We start from the raw sequence: 16,453 nt of genomic DNA, 5'->3' as shown, positions 1-16,453 counted from the left end.
CCCAGAAAGCTCTTGTTCAGGTGTTTCAGAATCATCATTGCTTTTATTATTTTCCAGATGTACTTCTAACTGAGAACTAGTGGATTTCTCCACTTCCTTCATGAATTTGGGGTTTCCAAATTTGGTAGTCGGAAGAAATTTGGTGGTGGTGGTAGGTGGGTTTAGGCTACGTGTTGATATGGGAATTGATTTTAGGTTAGTTGTCACTTTTTCACTAGGTGCGAGCTTTGATGGATCTGGTGGGTCCTGAGGTGGTTGGCCATTGGGGTGGGTCATAGTGAGAGAAAGTCTAGAGAGAAGGGAGAGAAAATCTTTTTATTTTTCTGATTGGCCATTGGGGTGGGTCATCAATTTCCAGTTAATGTGATACCAATTTTTTTGTTAACTTTTGCATTTTGATCTTTTCCTAGTGGATTTCAGAATAGTACTGTAACGCGAGCTAGGCATAGTACCTGTTTAAGCAATGTATACATTTCTATTATCGAGATGATTCTCTCCCTCTCTAGACTGCCTGCTTGGTTACTATTGCAAGGAATTGTCCTAACATGATCTGATTTTGTTTGTGTATAATCAAGCCTCAAACTCCTTATTACTTAACCATTGGATCACTTGATGATGGTATTGGGGAAATTGTGCAACATTGCAAGGAATTGCATCGACTTTTGCTTTCTGTCCTCCTTACAGATTTTATGTTTGAGTACATTGGGGTCCATGCTAAGAAGTTAGAGATGCTTTCCATAGCTTTTGCTGGGGATAACGATCTAGGACTCCACTACATCCTCTCTACTTTTTAAAGCCTCAGTAAGTTGGTTGGAGATCAAAGATTGCCCCTTTCGCACTGAGGCTCTATTGGCCAATGCTACAAAGCTGGAGACCATGGTTCAGTAAATTTTGGAGCATGTAAGTTGTTGGATCATAAGTTACCAGAGCTTAATGTTGAAGTTATAGATGAGAGGGGTGATCTGTAAATGAGACCAGAAAGTTGTGCTATCAATAAACTTTATATATATAGGACAGTGGCAGGATAGAGGTTTGACGCCCCTAACTTGAAAGTACAAGAGAGGGTGAATTGTAAAAATTCTTTAGTCGACTAACTTTGTTCTTAGTTGACTACCAAGGTTCTGCACAGAAAAGTTAGTACAACAAATAAAAGTAACGGAGAATAATAAAAATAAACAGGAGAGACCGAGATTTTTATACTAGTTCATGTACCGATGTGGCACCTACATCCAGTTACCATGGGTCACAAGGATTCTCTTAGATCTTCAATCGAACAGTTACAAATGAGAGTGTGATTTTCTTCACGTTTACCACAAACGAGTTACAAATTAATTCTTAACACAATCTTTCGATCAATTTCTTTTTTCTCTCTATCTTTTGAGACACCAGTAAGCTTAGGAATATAGTATTTTGTAAGAAGTAGATAGATTGAAAACTTGTATGAAAGTTGCATAAATCGCAAGTCCTTTCTTCTCTTCTTATATAGAGCTTGATGAGGTTGTTGGCTCCTTTCTCGAAGATTTTGGAAAATCGTTGATTATATGATTTTCCTTTTGAGTCAATGTATTCTAAGAGTAGGACCCAAGGGCTGCCTATTGAATCCAGCGCACGAAGCAGGGCCATATTCATCCTTAGTTAATATGTTGTATTTGCCTTGAACTTCTTTCCAATCACTGAAGTTGAGTCTTCCGTTGATTTTGCATAATTGATTGATTCTCATTCCTTCCTTGATAGTCTTTCGTCTATTTTGCATAGTTGATTGATTCACTTTCCTTCCTTGTTTTCCTGATGTACGCAGTTGATAGAAGGATTTGAATGTGATAGTTGTCGTTGGACCTTTCTTTGTTTCTTTCCTACTCTGATGCACTTTCCTTCTTGTGATTTGAATAGTTAACCTGCACACGTGGTAAATACATTAGTAGAGAGTGTTTAACTTTTGTTTTGAGTCATGATCATTGAAATTCGAAACCTAACAATCTCCCCCTTTTTGATGATGACAATAAACAAAAAAGTTTCAAGGATTTTGTAACACTTTCCTTCATATTGTATCCTTTTATATGTTGTGCTACCTCATCTTCATGCTCCCTCTTTCTTTATACTCTTTTTCTTCACCCCCTTTGATATCAATAAAAAAGAAAAAGAGAATATACATAGAAAATGACAGATAATGACATAGAATAACAATCATGTAGTACTTATCTATACAACCAAGTAGTCATAGTTAAAACAACCCAGACAACAATTCCTTCCAAGGAAATACTTCAGAGTGTTGATCACTTTGGTGCAGAAATTGTCATAAGAGACATCAATCTCCTTGGTGACTTTAATCAAACGATCAATTATATCCTACATAGCCCTGATCCTTTGTCTTTTTGTGGTCTGAAGATTGATTCTTAATCTAGCTACATCTGCTCCAGTTTCCTTTGTCACATCCCAAGAACCATAAATTCCATAAATTCCAAATCATCTTTGTCATTTACAAACAAGTGCATAAAATATACACACAGACTTTTCATAAACAGTATCACCAACAATAGCAAATAGAGATAAAAGTTTTTGAGTTTCAAACATAGAGACAACATCACAGTGAGAATTCTTCATAGATTTTAAACTTACAGTGCATCCGTAAGCAATCGACTTCCCTTTGTAGGCAACCAATTTGGACTTCTCCTCAAGACCATAGAAGTTCATCTTGTCCTCGGGGCTTAAATCTACGATTTCGATTTTCCCTTTCTTCTGTGATGATTGTTTGAGATTCGACTCCATTAGTCGTTTGCCAGCCCTTTTTTGAGTAATGAGAGTTTACTCTAGAGAATCACTGGATTCTTCTTCTGTCAAAATCTAAAATCCTAACCTGTCGTGATGGCGCTGTTCGCAACAAATTTTCGTAGTCCGAAAAATAAAGTGCAACAAAAATAATATGAAGAAAAAGAGATTTTATTAATAAATATTTGTGAGTACAATTCTATGTATCCCTTGATTCTCCTCTCTACAATTCTCCATGATTTGAGGGCTTGAGAAACATCTTTCTCGAATGTAGGATGATGCATACCTCCTTGTAATGTATTTAATCGCCAAGAACGTCAAGCAACACTTTGTTGTTACGGGTTGATCTCCGGAAAGAACTCCGTTGATCACTCCTTTGTTGAAGAACTATGCACTTGATGATTGATCTCCTTGTTTGTGGATTCCTTCACCAATTGCGGAGTGTTCTTCTCCAACTCTCCATGTCTTGAGAGTTATGTAACCCCTCTATTTATAATTGTAGAGGATGGACAGTCCAACTACATATGAACTCTTTTGCTTGATTCTGATTGGCCCATGTCATTTTAGCCACTTGGCAACCTGTGGTTGGTTCTTGCTTTTTGACTTGGATTGTCACATCATTTAACACGTGGCGTCATCTTTTTGGCTTACAGTTTGACTAGATATGCCATGTCACTTGACACATGGAATGAGTCTAGTCCTTAAAATGAATGGATCTTGGGCTTACAAATAATAAAATGGACTGATTTGATTTGTAAAGTCCAAATTAATTATTTAACCCAAATAAAATTAAGATTCAATCCAAATTTTGTATGGATTAAACTTAATAAATTTTATATGTCTACAGATACCCCTACTTCAAGTCTTGTCGAAGTGTAAACTTGATGAGCCGTAGCGACAAGGCTTGAAGTATCGGGTGAAGAGAATCACATTTTTTTAACAGTAAGAAGAATTTGACTACTTGGATAAGTTGTAATGTTTTCTAAAAGCGCATGACTTTAGCCAAGATGCAACCACCGAGGGGTTAGCTATTGTCTTTTGGGAAAATATTAATACACATATCCTAATTTGAATAGGATACCAAAAAGTAGTGTTGGCCAAATAGCAGCTACTCTCAGCTATGTATGGAAAGTCCAACTCCTTTTCCAACACTAATTCTTTAATTATCTCCTTCTAGAAGTCCAAGTATTAGCCGCCTTAAACCATTATATACGGAACCCTGTGCGATCCTCGACCACCAAAAGAAAACTTCAAGACGAGAGTCTCTGGCCAGGTAAGACAATTAGTCAGCCAACTTTGCACCCTTGCGAAAAAGAATTCATAGTTTGCTGTAGGAGACTTCAAATCATGAGATGCTTATTTCTACCGAAATTAGACTCATAGGACTGAAACATATAAAAAAATCAGCACAAATCTCCTTTTGTATCAGCTGGAATTAATTTTCAAAGTTGATCTACACGTCTGGCCCGTGTTGATCTCACAGATTTGCGCACTTTCGACAAACGATTCATATCTTGAGATCGAAAGTCCAAATCGCGAGCCACTTGATTCTACTGATTCTAGACTCAAATAAATCCAACATATAAAAAATTAAGAGCCAAATTCCTTCTGTATTGTCTGGAATTAACTTTTGAAGTTGGTATACGCGTCTGGCCCGTTAATCTCACAGCTCTGTGCACTCTAGGCGAAAATTTCGTATCTCGAGATAGGAGCGTCCAAATCACAAGAAGTTTGCGGCACTGAAAATTATACTCCTGGAGCTACAACATATGTAGAAATCACAGTAAGGAAGTACCTAGGTTTTCCCAGATAATTTGCTGAATCTGGAACACGAGTTCCGACATGCTGGCTCGAATTTTCAGCTTTACATGCTCTTGCTAAAAAAAATGCATATCTCAACATAGGAGCATCCGAACTACGAGCTGTTTACACCGTTGGTAAGAAGACTCGGTGAGATACAACTCTATAAAAGTCGAAGCTCCAGCCCTTTTGATCCAGACGCAACAAATCTTTGATCAATCAAGCGCCAAAATCGAGAGGATTGTTCGGGCAGCATACTTCTTTTTTTTCCTTTGTTTTTGTTGCAGGCTTGGAAAAGATATACATGGCGAGTTCTCCAACCCGAATCATGAGAAGAAGTGGATGATCACCACTCCTTTTTTGTACGGAAGAGGTTCATGAAGCGTACGATCCATCGAAATTTGACGGAGAAGTGCACGTCACAATGCTCACTATCCGCATTGAAGCGTCGTGTCATTGACACAGGTTCTTGTTGCTGAGTGAAAGCTCCGTACCGTTGTCTTTATTGCTTGCGCGTGGCTGGTGGAACATCTGGTTTCGGATAATCAACAACCTAACTCTTAGTCGATGCTAGAGATTAATGAGGCTCCCAAATTTTAACTTCCCTTTCCATGCTGAATAGTTTTAATCAAACCTTTTGTTACTCATGCTAACCTTTTTCTTCTTTTCTTTTATTAGAACGTGGGGCTGTGGAGAAATATTCATGAAGCAGTAGAACCACTAAACGAAATCATCTATAGCCCATGAAGCATTGGTTTCTGAACTGAGCTTTGCACCGTCGACACCAATCAATCATGTGAAATCAAAAGCTTCCTGTCGTTTTCATCGATATTGTGAAATTGAAGTATCATGTTGCTGAAACATCGTGCTATTGGCACCAAGGACTCCAAAAATATTTTCTTTTGCAGGATTTTGAGAGAGTTCCAGAGATCTTGATGTCCCTAGGAAGATGCATTGCGAGCGAACCACTCATCTCTTTGTTGCAGTTGGCGAGAGAGACACATGAAGTGTCCTTTCAACATTGGCGACAAAATCCCTACTCTTGGATGCTGGGAGAGACCCTATATCATCATTGGCAAGCGCAATATGTACCATTTCGCATCGTTGTAGGCTGGCGAGGAAGACAACTGGAGTAGGCCTTTCCAACTTCGGCAAGCAAGCACCCGGCGCATCTCTGCTGTTTTGACTTCATAGCATTTCATGCTGTCATTGAAAAATTCATATCTCGAGCTTCAGGTGTCGGAATTGCGATCCATCCATCTATATTGTTGGAAAGAAAACTCCAAAACCCACAATATCTGTAAATATCACGGCAAAAATCCTTTCAGAACGTCTGCCATAATATTTTGAAGTTGCTACAGAATGTCTGCCATACTCATTTGCTTATTTGGACTAGGAACATCTAAATCACAAGCCATTTGTGCCAATAGAAATAAGACTCATAGATAAGAAAAATCTCAAAATATCACAGAAGTATTCCTTCCAGATTGGCCGCAACAATTTCTTGAAATTGATCTAGGTGTCTGCCTTGCTGGTTTTCAGGTTTACGCGCTCCAAGCGCAAAATTCATATCTAGAGCTAGGAATCTCCAAATTGTGATCCGTTTATGCCATTAGAAAACAAACTGATAGAGCTGAATCACATATGAATTTCATGTCAGAAATCCTTTTGGGATGGAAACAGAAAATTCTCAAAGTCGACCTATCTGCAGTAAACTTTCAGATTCGTGTAGTTTCGGCAAAAGATATCGTATCTTGAGCTAGGAATCTCCAAATAGCAAACGGTTTATATTGTTGGAAACTAGACATCTGAATATACAACATAAAAAAATGTTAGGGGCATAACATCATCCAGATGGACCGCGGTAGTTTTTTTCAAAGTTGATCCCGTCATCTGTTGAGCTCGCTTTCCATCTCTATGCTCTCTGAGTTGTCCTGAGAGTGTTTTTTTCTTCTTGAAGTTGAATTTACTATCTTGCATGTAGTAACTTTGACTATCATGCTTCACAAATCTTATCTCTTCGTTTTCTTTTGCATACTAGCAAAAAACTCAAAGGGTCGAGATATCAGACTGAGGTGTCATACAAGATACGGAGCCACCCCTTCACCAATTATTGCACTTGATTTGTTGATATTATTGAAGTTCATCAATGGCGGCTCCCATGGTGAATGAAGATTTTTTTCAAGAGAGACGACTTCTCATATATGGGACCTTCAACCAATACTTGGACAAGAGAAGCAAACTATCATGCTCGAGGCCTAACAAGATATGTGGTCAAGAGATCATCACAACTACTGAACGCGAGAGACATACATCGAGAATGACAATATATGTGGAGACGTCATACAGACTTGTAAAAGCATTTAAGACGCGTCAATAACCAAGCCTACTTTACGATCATCCTCATGATTTAGGCTTTTGTATAGAAAAATGTTTAGTTCCTTTTGTCTCTACATTTTTGGATGTATCAACTTTTGTACTATTAAAGCAATAAAACATCTTTTGTACTTCAACGCAAATCGTCTTATTTTCCTTATAGATATGTGCCTCTACACTTGAAGAATTTATGTGATGATCCGATGACACCAAATTTTTATTTTTTAAAAAACTCATACGACTAAACTTAGAATGAAACTCCAAGCTGCCTGCGTACCTCTTGAAGAGGATCAATTCATAACGTAGTTAAGAGGGGTGAGTTCTTTTCTTTTTCTTCTTTTTATGTCCTAATTTTTTGCCTAGGCCGCCTCTCGCGAGGTTTTCAACCTAGTTTTTTTTTTGGCCGTACACAGTTTAGACTCATGCAGGATTGGAGTGTAGCAACGTGCAGTTTAGCCTCATGCATCAAGGAGCGTCATGACTTGCAGTTTAGGCTCGTACGTTGAGGAGCGTATTTGACTTTCATGGGAAGTACTGCTTCAGAAATTTGCCATTGATTGGACCAACTCTGAGACCATCCTTATCAACGATTTTGTATGCGCCACTTGAATAGGCTTGCTTCACAACATATGGCCCATCCTATTTTGAGGTAAACTTGTCGCATGTGCGCTTGTTGAGGATTATGGGTCGTCGGATTGCTAGAACTAAATTTCCCACTTGGAATGATCGTGGCCGCACTTTCTTGTTGAAGGCTCTAGCTAATCGATCTTGATAGCACTCCAATTTTTGTTGCGCTTCCAATCTTTTCTCATCCAATGCCTCTAACTCTGCTAGGCGAAGTTTAGCATTCTCTTTGGATGTGAGTCCTTCTTGGATTGCGATCTGCAATGATGGAATTTGTTACTCCAACGGAAGGACTACTTCTACACCATACACCAAAGAGTAAGGAGTTGCTTGTGTAGCAGTTCTGAAGGTTGTCCGGTATGCCCACAAAGCTTCACCAATTTTCTCATGTCAGTCTCTATTGTTCTTTTCAACAACTTTCTTCAAAAGGTTACCAAGCGTCTTGTTAAAAGCTTTAGCAAGGCCAATGGCGGGTGCATTATACATTGAAGACTTATGTTGCTTGAAACCAAATTTCTCGCATAGACTCGTCACGAGCTTGTTGTCAAATGGCATTCCATTATCAGTGATTATGTATCTTGGTATGATATACCTAAAAATAGTGTTCGATTTGATAAAATCGGCAACAGTTTCCTTTTTTTACTTCCTTGATTGGAACAATTTCATCCTATCTAGAGAAGTAGTATGTGGCAGCCAATATGTACATCTGTCCCTCTGAGGACTTTGGAAGCAGTCCAACAATGTCAAGTCCCCACACATCAAAAGGCCATGAAGCTACAGTTGGATGAAGAGGCTCCGGAGGTTGGTGGATATAGTTGGCGTGGAATTGACACACTTGACATCTTTTGGCATGTTTCATGTAATCCTTCATCATTGTGGGCCAGTAGTATCCCATCCTCTTGATGCGAAAATGAAGTTTAGGACAAAAATGGTGTGCTCCACATGAGCCAGAATGTGCTTCCTCCATCGCTTGGTGGACTTCTTCTTTGTCAAGACATCGCAAGAATAGTCCTTCAAAAAAGCGGCGAAATAATGTCCCCTTGTAGAAGATGAATCGTGGTGCCCTTCGCTTGATGTTTGTTCTTTGTCGTAGATCCTCGGGTAACTTTCCTCCAATCCTCTTCTTCAATCACCCCAACTGACGTATGATGACTTTTATTGATTTGAAGATCAAGAAGTCTAGGGATGACCCATCGATGACACACATGTACCTTTGTTGACTCATTCTCTCTAAGTGCCATCGTTATGGCCAAGTTAGCCAAAGCATCAGCTATGCAATTTTCTTCTCTTAGGACGTGGTTTAAGAACACTTGGTTGAATCTTTCAAGTAAACCATAAGCATATTGATGGTATGGCAAGAGATCTTCCTTCTTTACCTCGTAACTCCCCAACAGTTGGTTGATGATTAGCTTAGAGTCGTTGTAGATCTCCAACTGTAAAATCTTCATCAGTAATGCCATTTCGAGACCGACAATCAAAGCTTGGTACTCCGCGGCATTGTTGGAGCATGTTTCACCTAAAACAAAAGAGAATAGCAAGACTTATCTGTCTGGAGAGATCAACACAACACCTGCCCCCGCGCCATTACGATGTGCAGATCCATCAAAGAATATTGTCCATGGTGGGAATTCTTCAATGAACAAAATGTCTTCATCTGGAAACTTATCTGAAAGCTCCCATTCCGCCGGAAGAGGGTGATCAGATAGAAAATTGGCTAGTGCTTGTTCTTTCACATCCTTTTGACGTGTGTATGTGATCTCATATTGGTTAAACAATATGGACCATCTTTCTAGGGATCCCGAAAGAATAGTTCGAGTCATCACGAACTTCACAGGATCTGCTCGAGAGATAAGTTTGATGGTGTATACTTCAAAATAATGCCTTAGTTTCTTTATTGCATAAAGTAACGCTAAGCATGTTTTCTCAACATGCGTGTAGTTCAACTCAGCTCCTATCAGAGTTCAACTAAGGTAGTACAACGCTTGTTCCTTTCCTTCATCATTCTCTTGAGCAAGTAGTGCCCCAAGTGAGCGTTTTTGTGCCACAATGTAGAGTATAAATGGCTTCCCACGCATTGGTGCCCCTAACACAGGTAGATTCACCAAGTATCTTTTGATGCTTTAAAAAGAATTTTGACATGACTGATCCCAATGAAAAGGGATATCCTTCCTCAATAGATGATTGAAAGGTTGACACCGTCTGGCCAGAATAGAGATGAACCTCCGGATGAATGCTAAGTTTCCTTATAGACTTCGAAGCTCCCTCAAGTTCTTTGGCTTGGGCATTTTCTGAATGGCAACAATGTTTGCGGGATCAACTTCAATTCCACAATGGCGTACAATAAATCCAAGAAACTTTCCTGAGGTAACACCAAATGCACACTTGAGTGGATTCATCTTTAGGTCGAATAATCTTAACCTTTCAAAAACAATTTGAAGGTCTTCAAGGTGGTAACGCCTACTCTTCGTCTTCACCACCAAGTCATCGAGGTAGCATTCAACTCTCTGATGAAGCATGTCATCAAATGTGTCTTGCATCGTGCATTGGTAGGTGGCACCATCATTCTTCAGACCGAAGCGCATCCATTTGTAGCAGTATATCCCTTTTGGAGTTCGGAAAGCAGTGCACACTTCGTCTTTTGGAGACATTCTGATTTGATTGTATCTGGAGGACTCATCCATGACTGACATAGCTTCATGCCCTGTTGTAGCATCAACCATGAGTTCAATAATTGGTAGCGGAAAGTCATCTTTCGTACATGCCTTGTTTAGGTTTCAAAAGTCAACACAAACATGTATTTTACCATTATTCTTCTTGACACATACAATATTCGATATCCATGATAGGTACTTCACCTCTCGAATAAATCCCCCTCGATGAGCTTGTTGGATTCAACTTCGATTTGTGATACTAGCTCGGGTCGAAACATGCGTTGTGACTGCTTCACAGGGCGTTCTCTACTTTTGATCCCTAAATGATGAATGGCTACCTTAGTACTAAGATCAGGCATTTCTTTATACGACCAAGCGAATACATCTTTGTACTCGGTCAATAACTTGGAGTATTACTCCTCCTCCCGAGGCGTAAGAAGTGCATTAAATTGAGTTCCTTAAGCTCATCCATAGTTGATTGACCGCCATCTTCTAGTCGAGGGGGAGCCTCATGGACTTCATCATCAACATCAAGGCATGAGCTATCTTCCACAGTTATGTTATAGGATGTTTCAACAAAGTCTGACTTTTCTCTTCCACTTCCTTGGATGGTCGGTCTGGCTTCTTTCTCTTTCTCTGCTTCTTTATGAGGCTGGCAAGTGTAAACAATGGTTCTCTTTTGTACCTTCAGTGGACCATCTATGGATATTGACAAAATAGACTTCCTTTTCATACGTGATGGGAAAACACTACAAATTTCTTTGTCAGCAACAACTTTAAAATGATCCTGCTTCTCATGGACTTGCTCCTTATGTTTTGACAGTATCTTTCTAGATGGTGACTTCCTTGTGGTTCCCAGGCAACAAAATAAGGAGGTCTTTGAGGTAGTGGAAACTTCTTTTATATGTTTGGAAGATACACATTCACCTTTGTGACTTAGCCTTTCAAACACCGAGACCAGAGGGGTTGATCCTCCAATGCGATCAAACACTGAAGCCCGTTGTTTTATTTTCTTCCCCTTAGCTTCATTCATCTCCTCTACTGAGATGTGTTGTGATGAATTTATCTCTTTTCTTCTCTTAGATGAAATTCGAAGAGGCTCTACCAAACTGAATCCCAACCCAAACTTTGGAGTGGCGATGTATTGCCCTTACTTTCTCAACTTCATTTGGGACTCATTGAGCCCATGTATCTTTTCACCAGTGACTTCGTCTTTGAGTTCTCTTTGTCTTGATGGATTGTAGAAGTCATAACTAGACTTTTCAAGCAGTATGAAGGCCTTAGGATCATAGTGCCATTTTATTTTATCAGCTTGGAGATTGCCTTTAGTACACTCACAAGTCACGTATGGGATTTGTGCAATTGGGATAGTCATATGCTCCTTCAAATGTTGGATATCTTTGTGACTCATTTGCTTATTTGGAGTACATTCCTGTAGCAAAGGTTGCCTATTCTTTCGACGTTCACGTGGAACATAACGAAAACTAGATGCTCCTTATCAGTTTTTGTCTGTATGTCACCTTCAGATGATGATAACTTAATGGAGACTTCTTTGGTTCTCTTCTTAAGTAGCTTTGTGGTATTCCATTGAGCCTCATTTTATTCTTCTGACTTGATATTAGCTTCGTCGACTGATGATGGTTTCTCCACACTCAGTTTACAAGAATCTAGGTAGAATTTTGCATCTTCAAAGTATGACTCCGTCTTAGTGAAAGGATTGATATGTGTGTCAATTTTGACTATCTCTCCATCCTTTATGTACTTCAGACATTGATGCAAAGTGGATGATACCACTCCATTATCATGAATCCCAAGACGTCTGAGCAGTAGGCTGTATGATATTTTAGCATCTATGATGTGAATCAAGGTGTTTGACTTCATATCACTAATGGATAGTCCTACGCAGATCATACTTATGGCTTGTTATCCTCCTTGGTTGAAACCTTGGATTGTTAGGTTACTTTTGGATAGCTTATCGATAGAGATACCAAGCTTTATAGCACCATCTTCGGCATGATGTTGACAGCCTAACCATCATCAACAAGTATGCGATTGAGATATTGTTCCCTAATGGCTCCTACAACGAGCAAAGGTCTGTTATGTGGCTTAGACCCCAGTAGCAAGTTATCATCTGTGAAGGAAATTGTTGCACAACATGTGACAACTTTTTCGTTATCATGATGTTCTTGTGTTTTCATTGGAGCAAGCTCATCGTTGCTTTCCTTTGTTTCATCAGTACTAGAAACTACATGAGTTGCACCAACGTGGCCTCCATGAAGGATTTTTCCAGGAAAGAATTCATGCAATGTGATGGGCTTTCAGAACTTTGGCGATAAGGCACAGTTAATCTTCTTGCTAGTAGAAGATTTGATATTTCTTAGTGGTTGTAGCCTATTCGCATTGCTCATCATCGCTCTTGGATTTGGAATTCGTAGCCTCAAAACTACCTGATATTTTCGCTTCTTGTGAGTGATTAGAATCCAACCCTCATCGCCTTTGTATTTGGAGTGATTGTCTAGCTCTAGTGAACCTTCAAGAGGTTTCCTTGGAAGATCAACTTCAAAGGGCTCGAAACTACCAAATTGTAAGAAGGTTGTGCTTGACATGTTTTGCAACCTTGAACACTTCTTTTCCTTGAGCACGATACTTGCATGATTTGCTTATGGTTTTTCATCCATGTCTATGATGATTTTTCCTTCAATTACAAGAGCCATATTTTCTCATTTAGGATGAAGCATTTCTCTGTAGGGTGAATAATGACGCGATGAAACTTGCAGAATTTTGGATCGCCAACTTTACCAATTTCTTTAGGCCTTTTTTGATTCAGGAGATCTTTGATTTTCTTGGCCAGCAATTCATCGAGGATCGTGGATACGTCTGAATCTGTAAATGGATAAACCTTCGCCTCCAATTCCTTCAAGGTTAGACGACGTTTCTCCTCTTTGGGATATTGACTCGGGGTCTTATCCTCCTTGACCTTTTGCTTAGTCATGACTTTCACAGAAGTTGCTTTCACCGCCATAGATTCTTTGGTTCGGTTCTTTGATGCAACATTTTTCTTGAACTCTTTCTGATCAGCGAATGGAGATGCATTTCCATGGCTTGCGATGCTTAACTCCATGTCGTGAGCTCGAATTGCAAGTTCTTCAAAAGTTTGAGGTTTGATCCCTTGTAGGATGTACAAAAGGCCCCAATGCATTCCATGAATGCACATCTTGATAGCAGATATTTCTAAAAGGCGATCCTTGCAGTCCACACTTAATTCCCTCCAACAATTGATGTAATCCACCACGGGCTCGTCCTTCCTTTGCTTGGTGCCTGTCAACTCTATCATGCATACAATTCTTCGGGTACTATAAAAACGATTGAGGAATTCTTTCTCAAGTTGCTCCCAACTATCAATGGACTTGGGCTCTAAGTCAATATACCAGTCAAATGCGTTCCTTTTAGCGAATAAACAAACTGCTTTACCAAAAGGTCACCATGCGTTCCAGCATTGCTACAAGTCTCGATAAAGTGGTCAATATATTGCCTTAGGTTTCCTTTGCCATCAAATTGATGTAGCTTTGGTGGCTGATAATTGGTTGGCATAGTTAGACAATCAATCCTCTTAGTATAAGGCTTAGAGTAGTACAATGAACTTTGTGATGGTTCGTCGTATTGAGCTCTGATGGTATTTGTTATCATGTCCTGCAATTGTTGGAAAGTTAACGCCGCAACCGAAGTGGATTGTTGATACCTCTAAATTCTAAATTTGGTAAGTGATTCCTCAACAACCGTTTTTTGCGAGGTGAAGACTGATGAACGAAGAGGGACGTGTCTTGACTCTTCAGGTGCATAGGCCTCAAGTTTGTTCATGAGTTTAGCGATTTGAAGGTCTTTGTCTTCAACAGATTTCATCAAGACTTGTATAGCATCATTGCAAACTTTTCGTCCACGTTAGTTGCGTCAGGTATCAAAGCGTTGACTTTCATTGAAACTGGAGAATCCACTAAATCCTCAAATCCACCAAGGTTTGGGGTTGTTTGAGAAAGTTTGTCAAATAGCGAGAATGGAGAGTGGATGCCTTCACCAATTGCGGAGTGTTCTTCTCCAACTCTCCATGTCTTGAGAGTTATGTAACCCCTCTATTTATAGTTGTAGAGGATGGACAGTCCAGCTACATATGAACTCTCTTGCTTGATTCTGATTGGCCCATGTTATTTTAGCCACTTGGCGACCTGTGGTTGGTTCTTGCTTTTTGACTTGGATTGTCACATCATTTAACACGTGGCGACGTCTTTTTGGCTTGCAGTTTGACTAGATATGCCATGTCAATTGACACATGGCATGAGTCTAGGCCTTAAAATTAATGGACCTTGGGCTTAAAAATAATAAAATGGACTGATTTGATTTGTAAAGAACAAATTAATTATTTAACCCAAATAAAATTAAGATTCAATCCAAATTTTGTATGGATTAACTTAATAAATTTTATATGTCTACAGTCGCCTATCATGGTACTAGGCAAGCTGACATTACAAAATAAATCCCAATACTTTTAATAGAAAATGATTCAAACTTGTTTAGGTAATAAAAATTCTCATAATAGGGGATAGAAACCCAAAACTTAACCCGGAAGTTCCCAACTATACATCATAAGTCTGGAAAATATTGTCTATGATAGTCTAAAAGTAAATACAACAAGCGGAAAGATTGAGAAGGAGAGACAAGGTCTACGAAACGCCGGGCAGCTACCTTGGAATCTCCCAAAAGATGAACTGTGCAAGGAGATCAACACACACTGTGTCCAGAAACACCTAAATCTGCACACGAAGTGCAGGGTGTAGCGTGAGTACAACCAACTTAGTAAGTAACAAGACTAAATGAAGAACTGAAAGTAGTGACGAGCTTCACAGTTAAAGTCCAATTACAATAATTTCAACATACGAAGGAGGCATCCTTTCAAGTTCGACAATTAAGACCAAAACAGCTAATTCATATCAAGTTCAACAGAACAGAAGATAACATCTCTCAGAAATTTCAAGACAGTGATATATGATAGCTAAAATGCAAGAATAATGAAGTCAATGCATCCACTCTAGGCAACAGTCACTCAGTCCTTCTATTCACTCCAACCTCACAATCACTCTTTCCTCACAATCACTCATTCCTCTCAATCACTCAGCACTCGGCACTTGCACTCAGTGGTACCTGCGCTCACTGAGGGTGTGTATAGACTCCGGAGGGGATCCTTCAGCCCAAGCGCTATAACAAGCCAATCATGGAATATATCAATGAAACATGCTGCGACGTGCAGCCCGATACCAAAAATATCCTCACAATCAAGCCCTCGGCCTCACTCAGTCATCAACCTCTCCAGGCTCTCGGCTCTCAATGATCATGAAAATCAGCCCAAACGGAAATCATGTAATGTATCAACAAGGAACAATAGAAACAGAAATATGATATGCAAGTAAAAGCGTGACTGAGAACAAAACAACAATTAGTAGATAATTCAACATGTATGCGACCTCTGAGGGTCCCAACAGTGCCAACACATAATTTAAACATGATTTCTAACATGATTTGCCGTTCAATTTCTCTAACATGGGGAGAATGTATGGGTAACAACAGATTATTCAACTACAAAGTTTCATGGGATTGACCAAGTCACAATCCCTACGGTGCATGCCCACACGCCCGCCACCTAGCATGTGCGTCACCTCAAAACCCAACACATAACACATAATCCGGGGTTTCATACTCTCATAACCAAATTTAGAACTGTTACTTACCTCAATCCGAGCAAATCTCTACTCCAACACACCCTTGCCTTGTGAAACGGTCTCCTAATGCCTCGAATCTAGCAATAAATAATTTGATATAATCAATACGAGCTAAAGGAATCAATTCCATAAGAAAATGCAAAGTTATTAATCAAATGTCAAAAATCGACTCAAAAGCCGGCCCTTGGGCCCACATCTCAAAGTTCGATAAAAGTCATAAAACCCGAAAGCCCATTCAACCACTAGTCCAACCATACCAAATTTATTAAAATTTGACACAAAATCGTCACCCAAATCCCCAAATAAAACTCGCCAAATCACTAGCCTCAAACTCCCAATTTACACCTTAAATACACACCAACTGGGTGGGAAATCAATGGGGAGACAATATTATTGATAAAAAATGAACACAAGGGACTTACCTCAAGAATCACCTCGAAAAGTTCTCAAGAGTCGCCAAAACCCGAG

General features: G+C 39.5%; 1 protein-coding gene and 1 pseudogene across 1 annotated transcript; one reads left to right on the top strand and one right to left on the bottom strand.

Moving 5' to 3' along the window:
- Positions 1-230: 230 nt before the first annotated feature.
- Positions 231-1,094, top strand: LOC142179133 (protein TRANSPORT INHIBITOR RESPONSE 1-like; annotated as a pseudogene).
- A 6,862-nt stretch (positions 1,095-7,956) lies between these two features.
- Positions 7,957-9,386, bottom strand: LOC142179132 (uncharacterized). The gene is made up of 4 exons (XM_075248951.1): positions 9,137-9,386; positions 8,778-9,082; positions 8,271-8,689; positions 7,957-8,158 (listed from the first exon to the last, which is right to left on the bottom strand). Exons 1-4 carry the CDS (start codon positions 9,384-9,386, stop codon positions 7,957-7,959), a joined length of 1,176 nt encoding a protein of 391 aa, XP_075105052.1.
- Between the last annotated feature and the right edge of the window lie 7,067 nt (positions 9,387-16,453).

Source organism: Nicotiana tabacum, unplaced genomic scaffold (genome assembly GCF_000715075.1).
Source record: "Nicotiana tabacum cultivar K326 unplaced genomic scaffold, ASM71507v2 Un00395, whole genome shotgun sequence".
Classification (NCBI taxonomy): Eukaryota; Viridiplantae; Streptophyta; class Magnoliopsida; order Solanales; family Solanaceae; genus Nicotiana; species Nicotiana tabacum.
This window is presented reverse-complemented; position numbering and strand designations above follow the sequence as displayed.

Excerpts from the sequence above, each read along its gene's own strand:
- LOC142179132 (XM_075248951.1), bottom strand. The coding sequence starts at position 9,386 with ATGACTCGAACTATTCTTTCGGGATCCCTAGAAAGATGGTCCATATTG. Across the intron at positions 9,083-9,136 it reads TCGTAATGGCGCGGGGGCAG|GTGAAACATGCTCCAACAAT; the intron begins GTGTTGTGTTGA and ends CTTTTGTTTTAG. Across the intron at positions 8,159-8,270 it reads AAGTCCTCAGAGGGACAGAT|GTATATCATACCAAGATACA; the intron begins GTACATATTGGC and ends CACTATTTTTAG.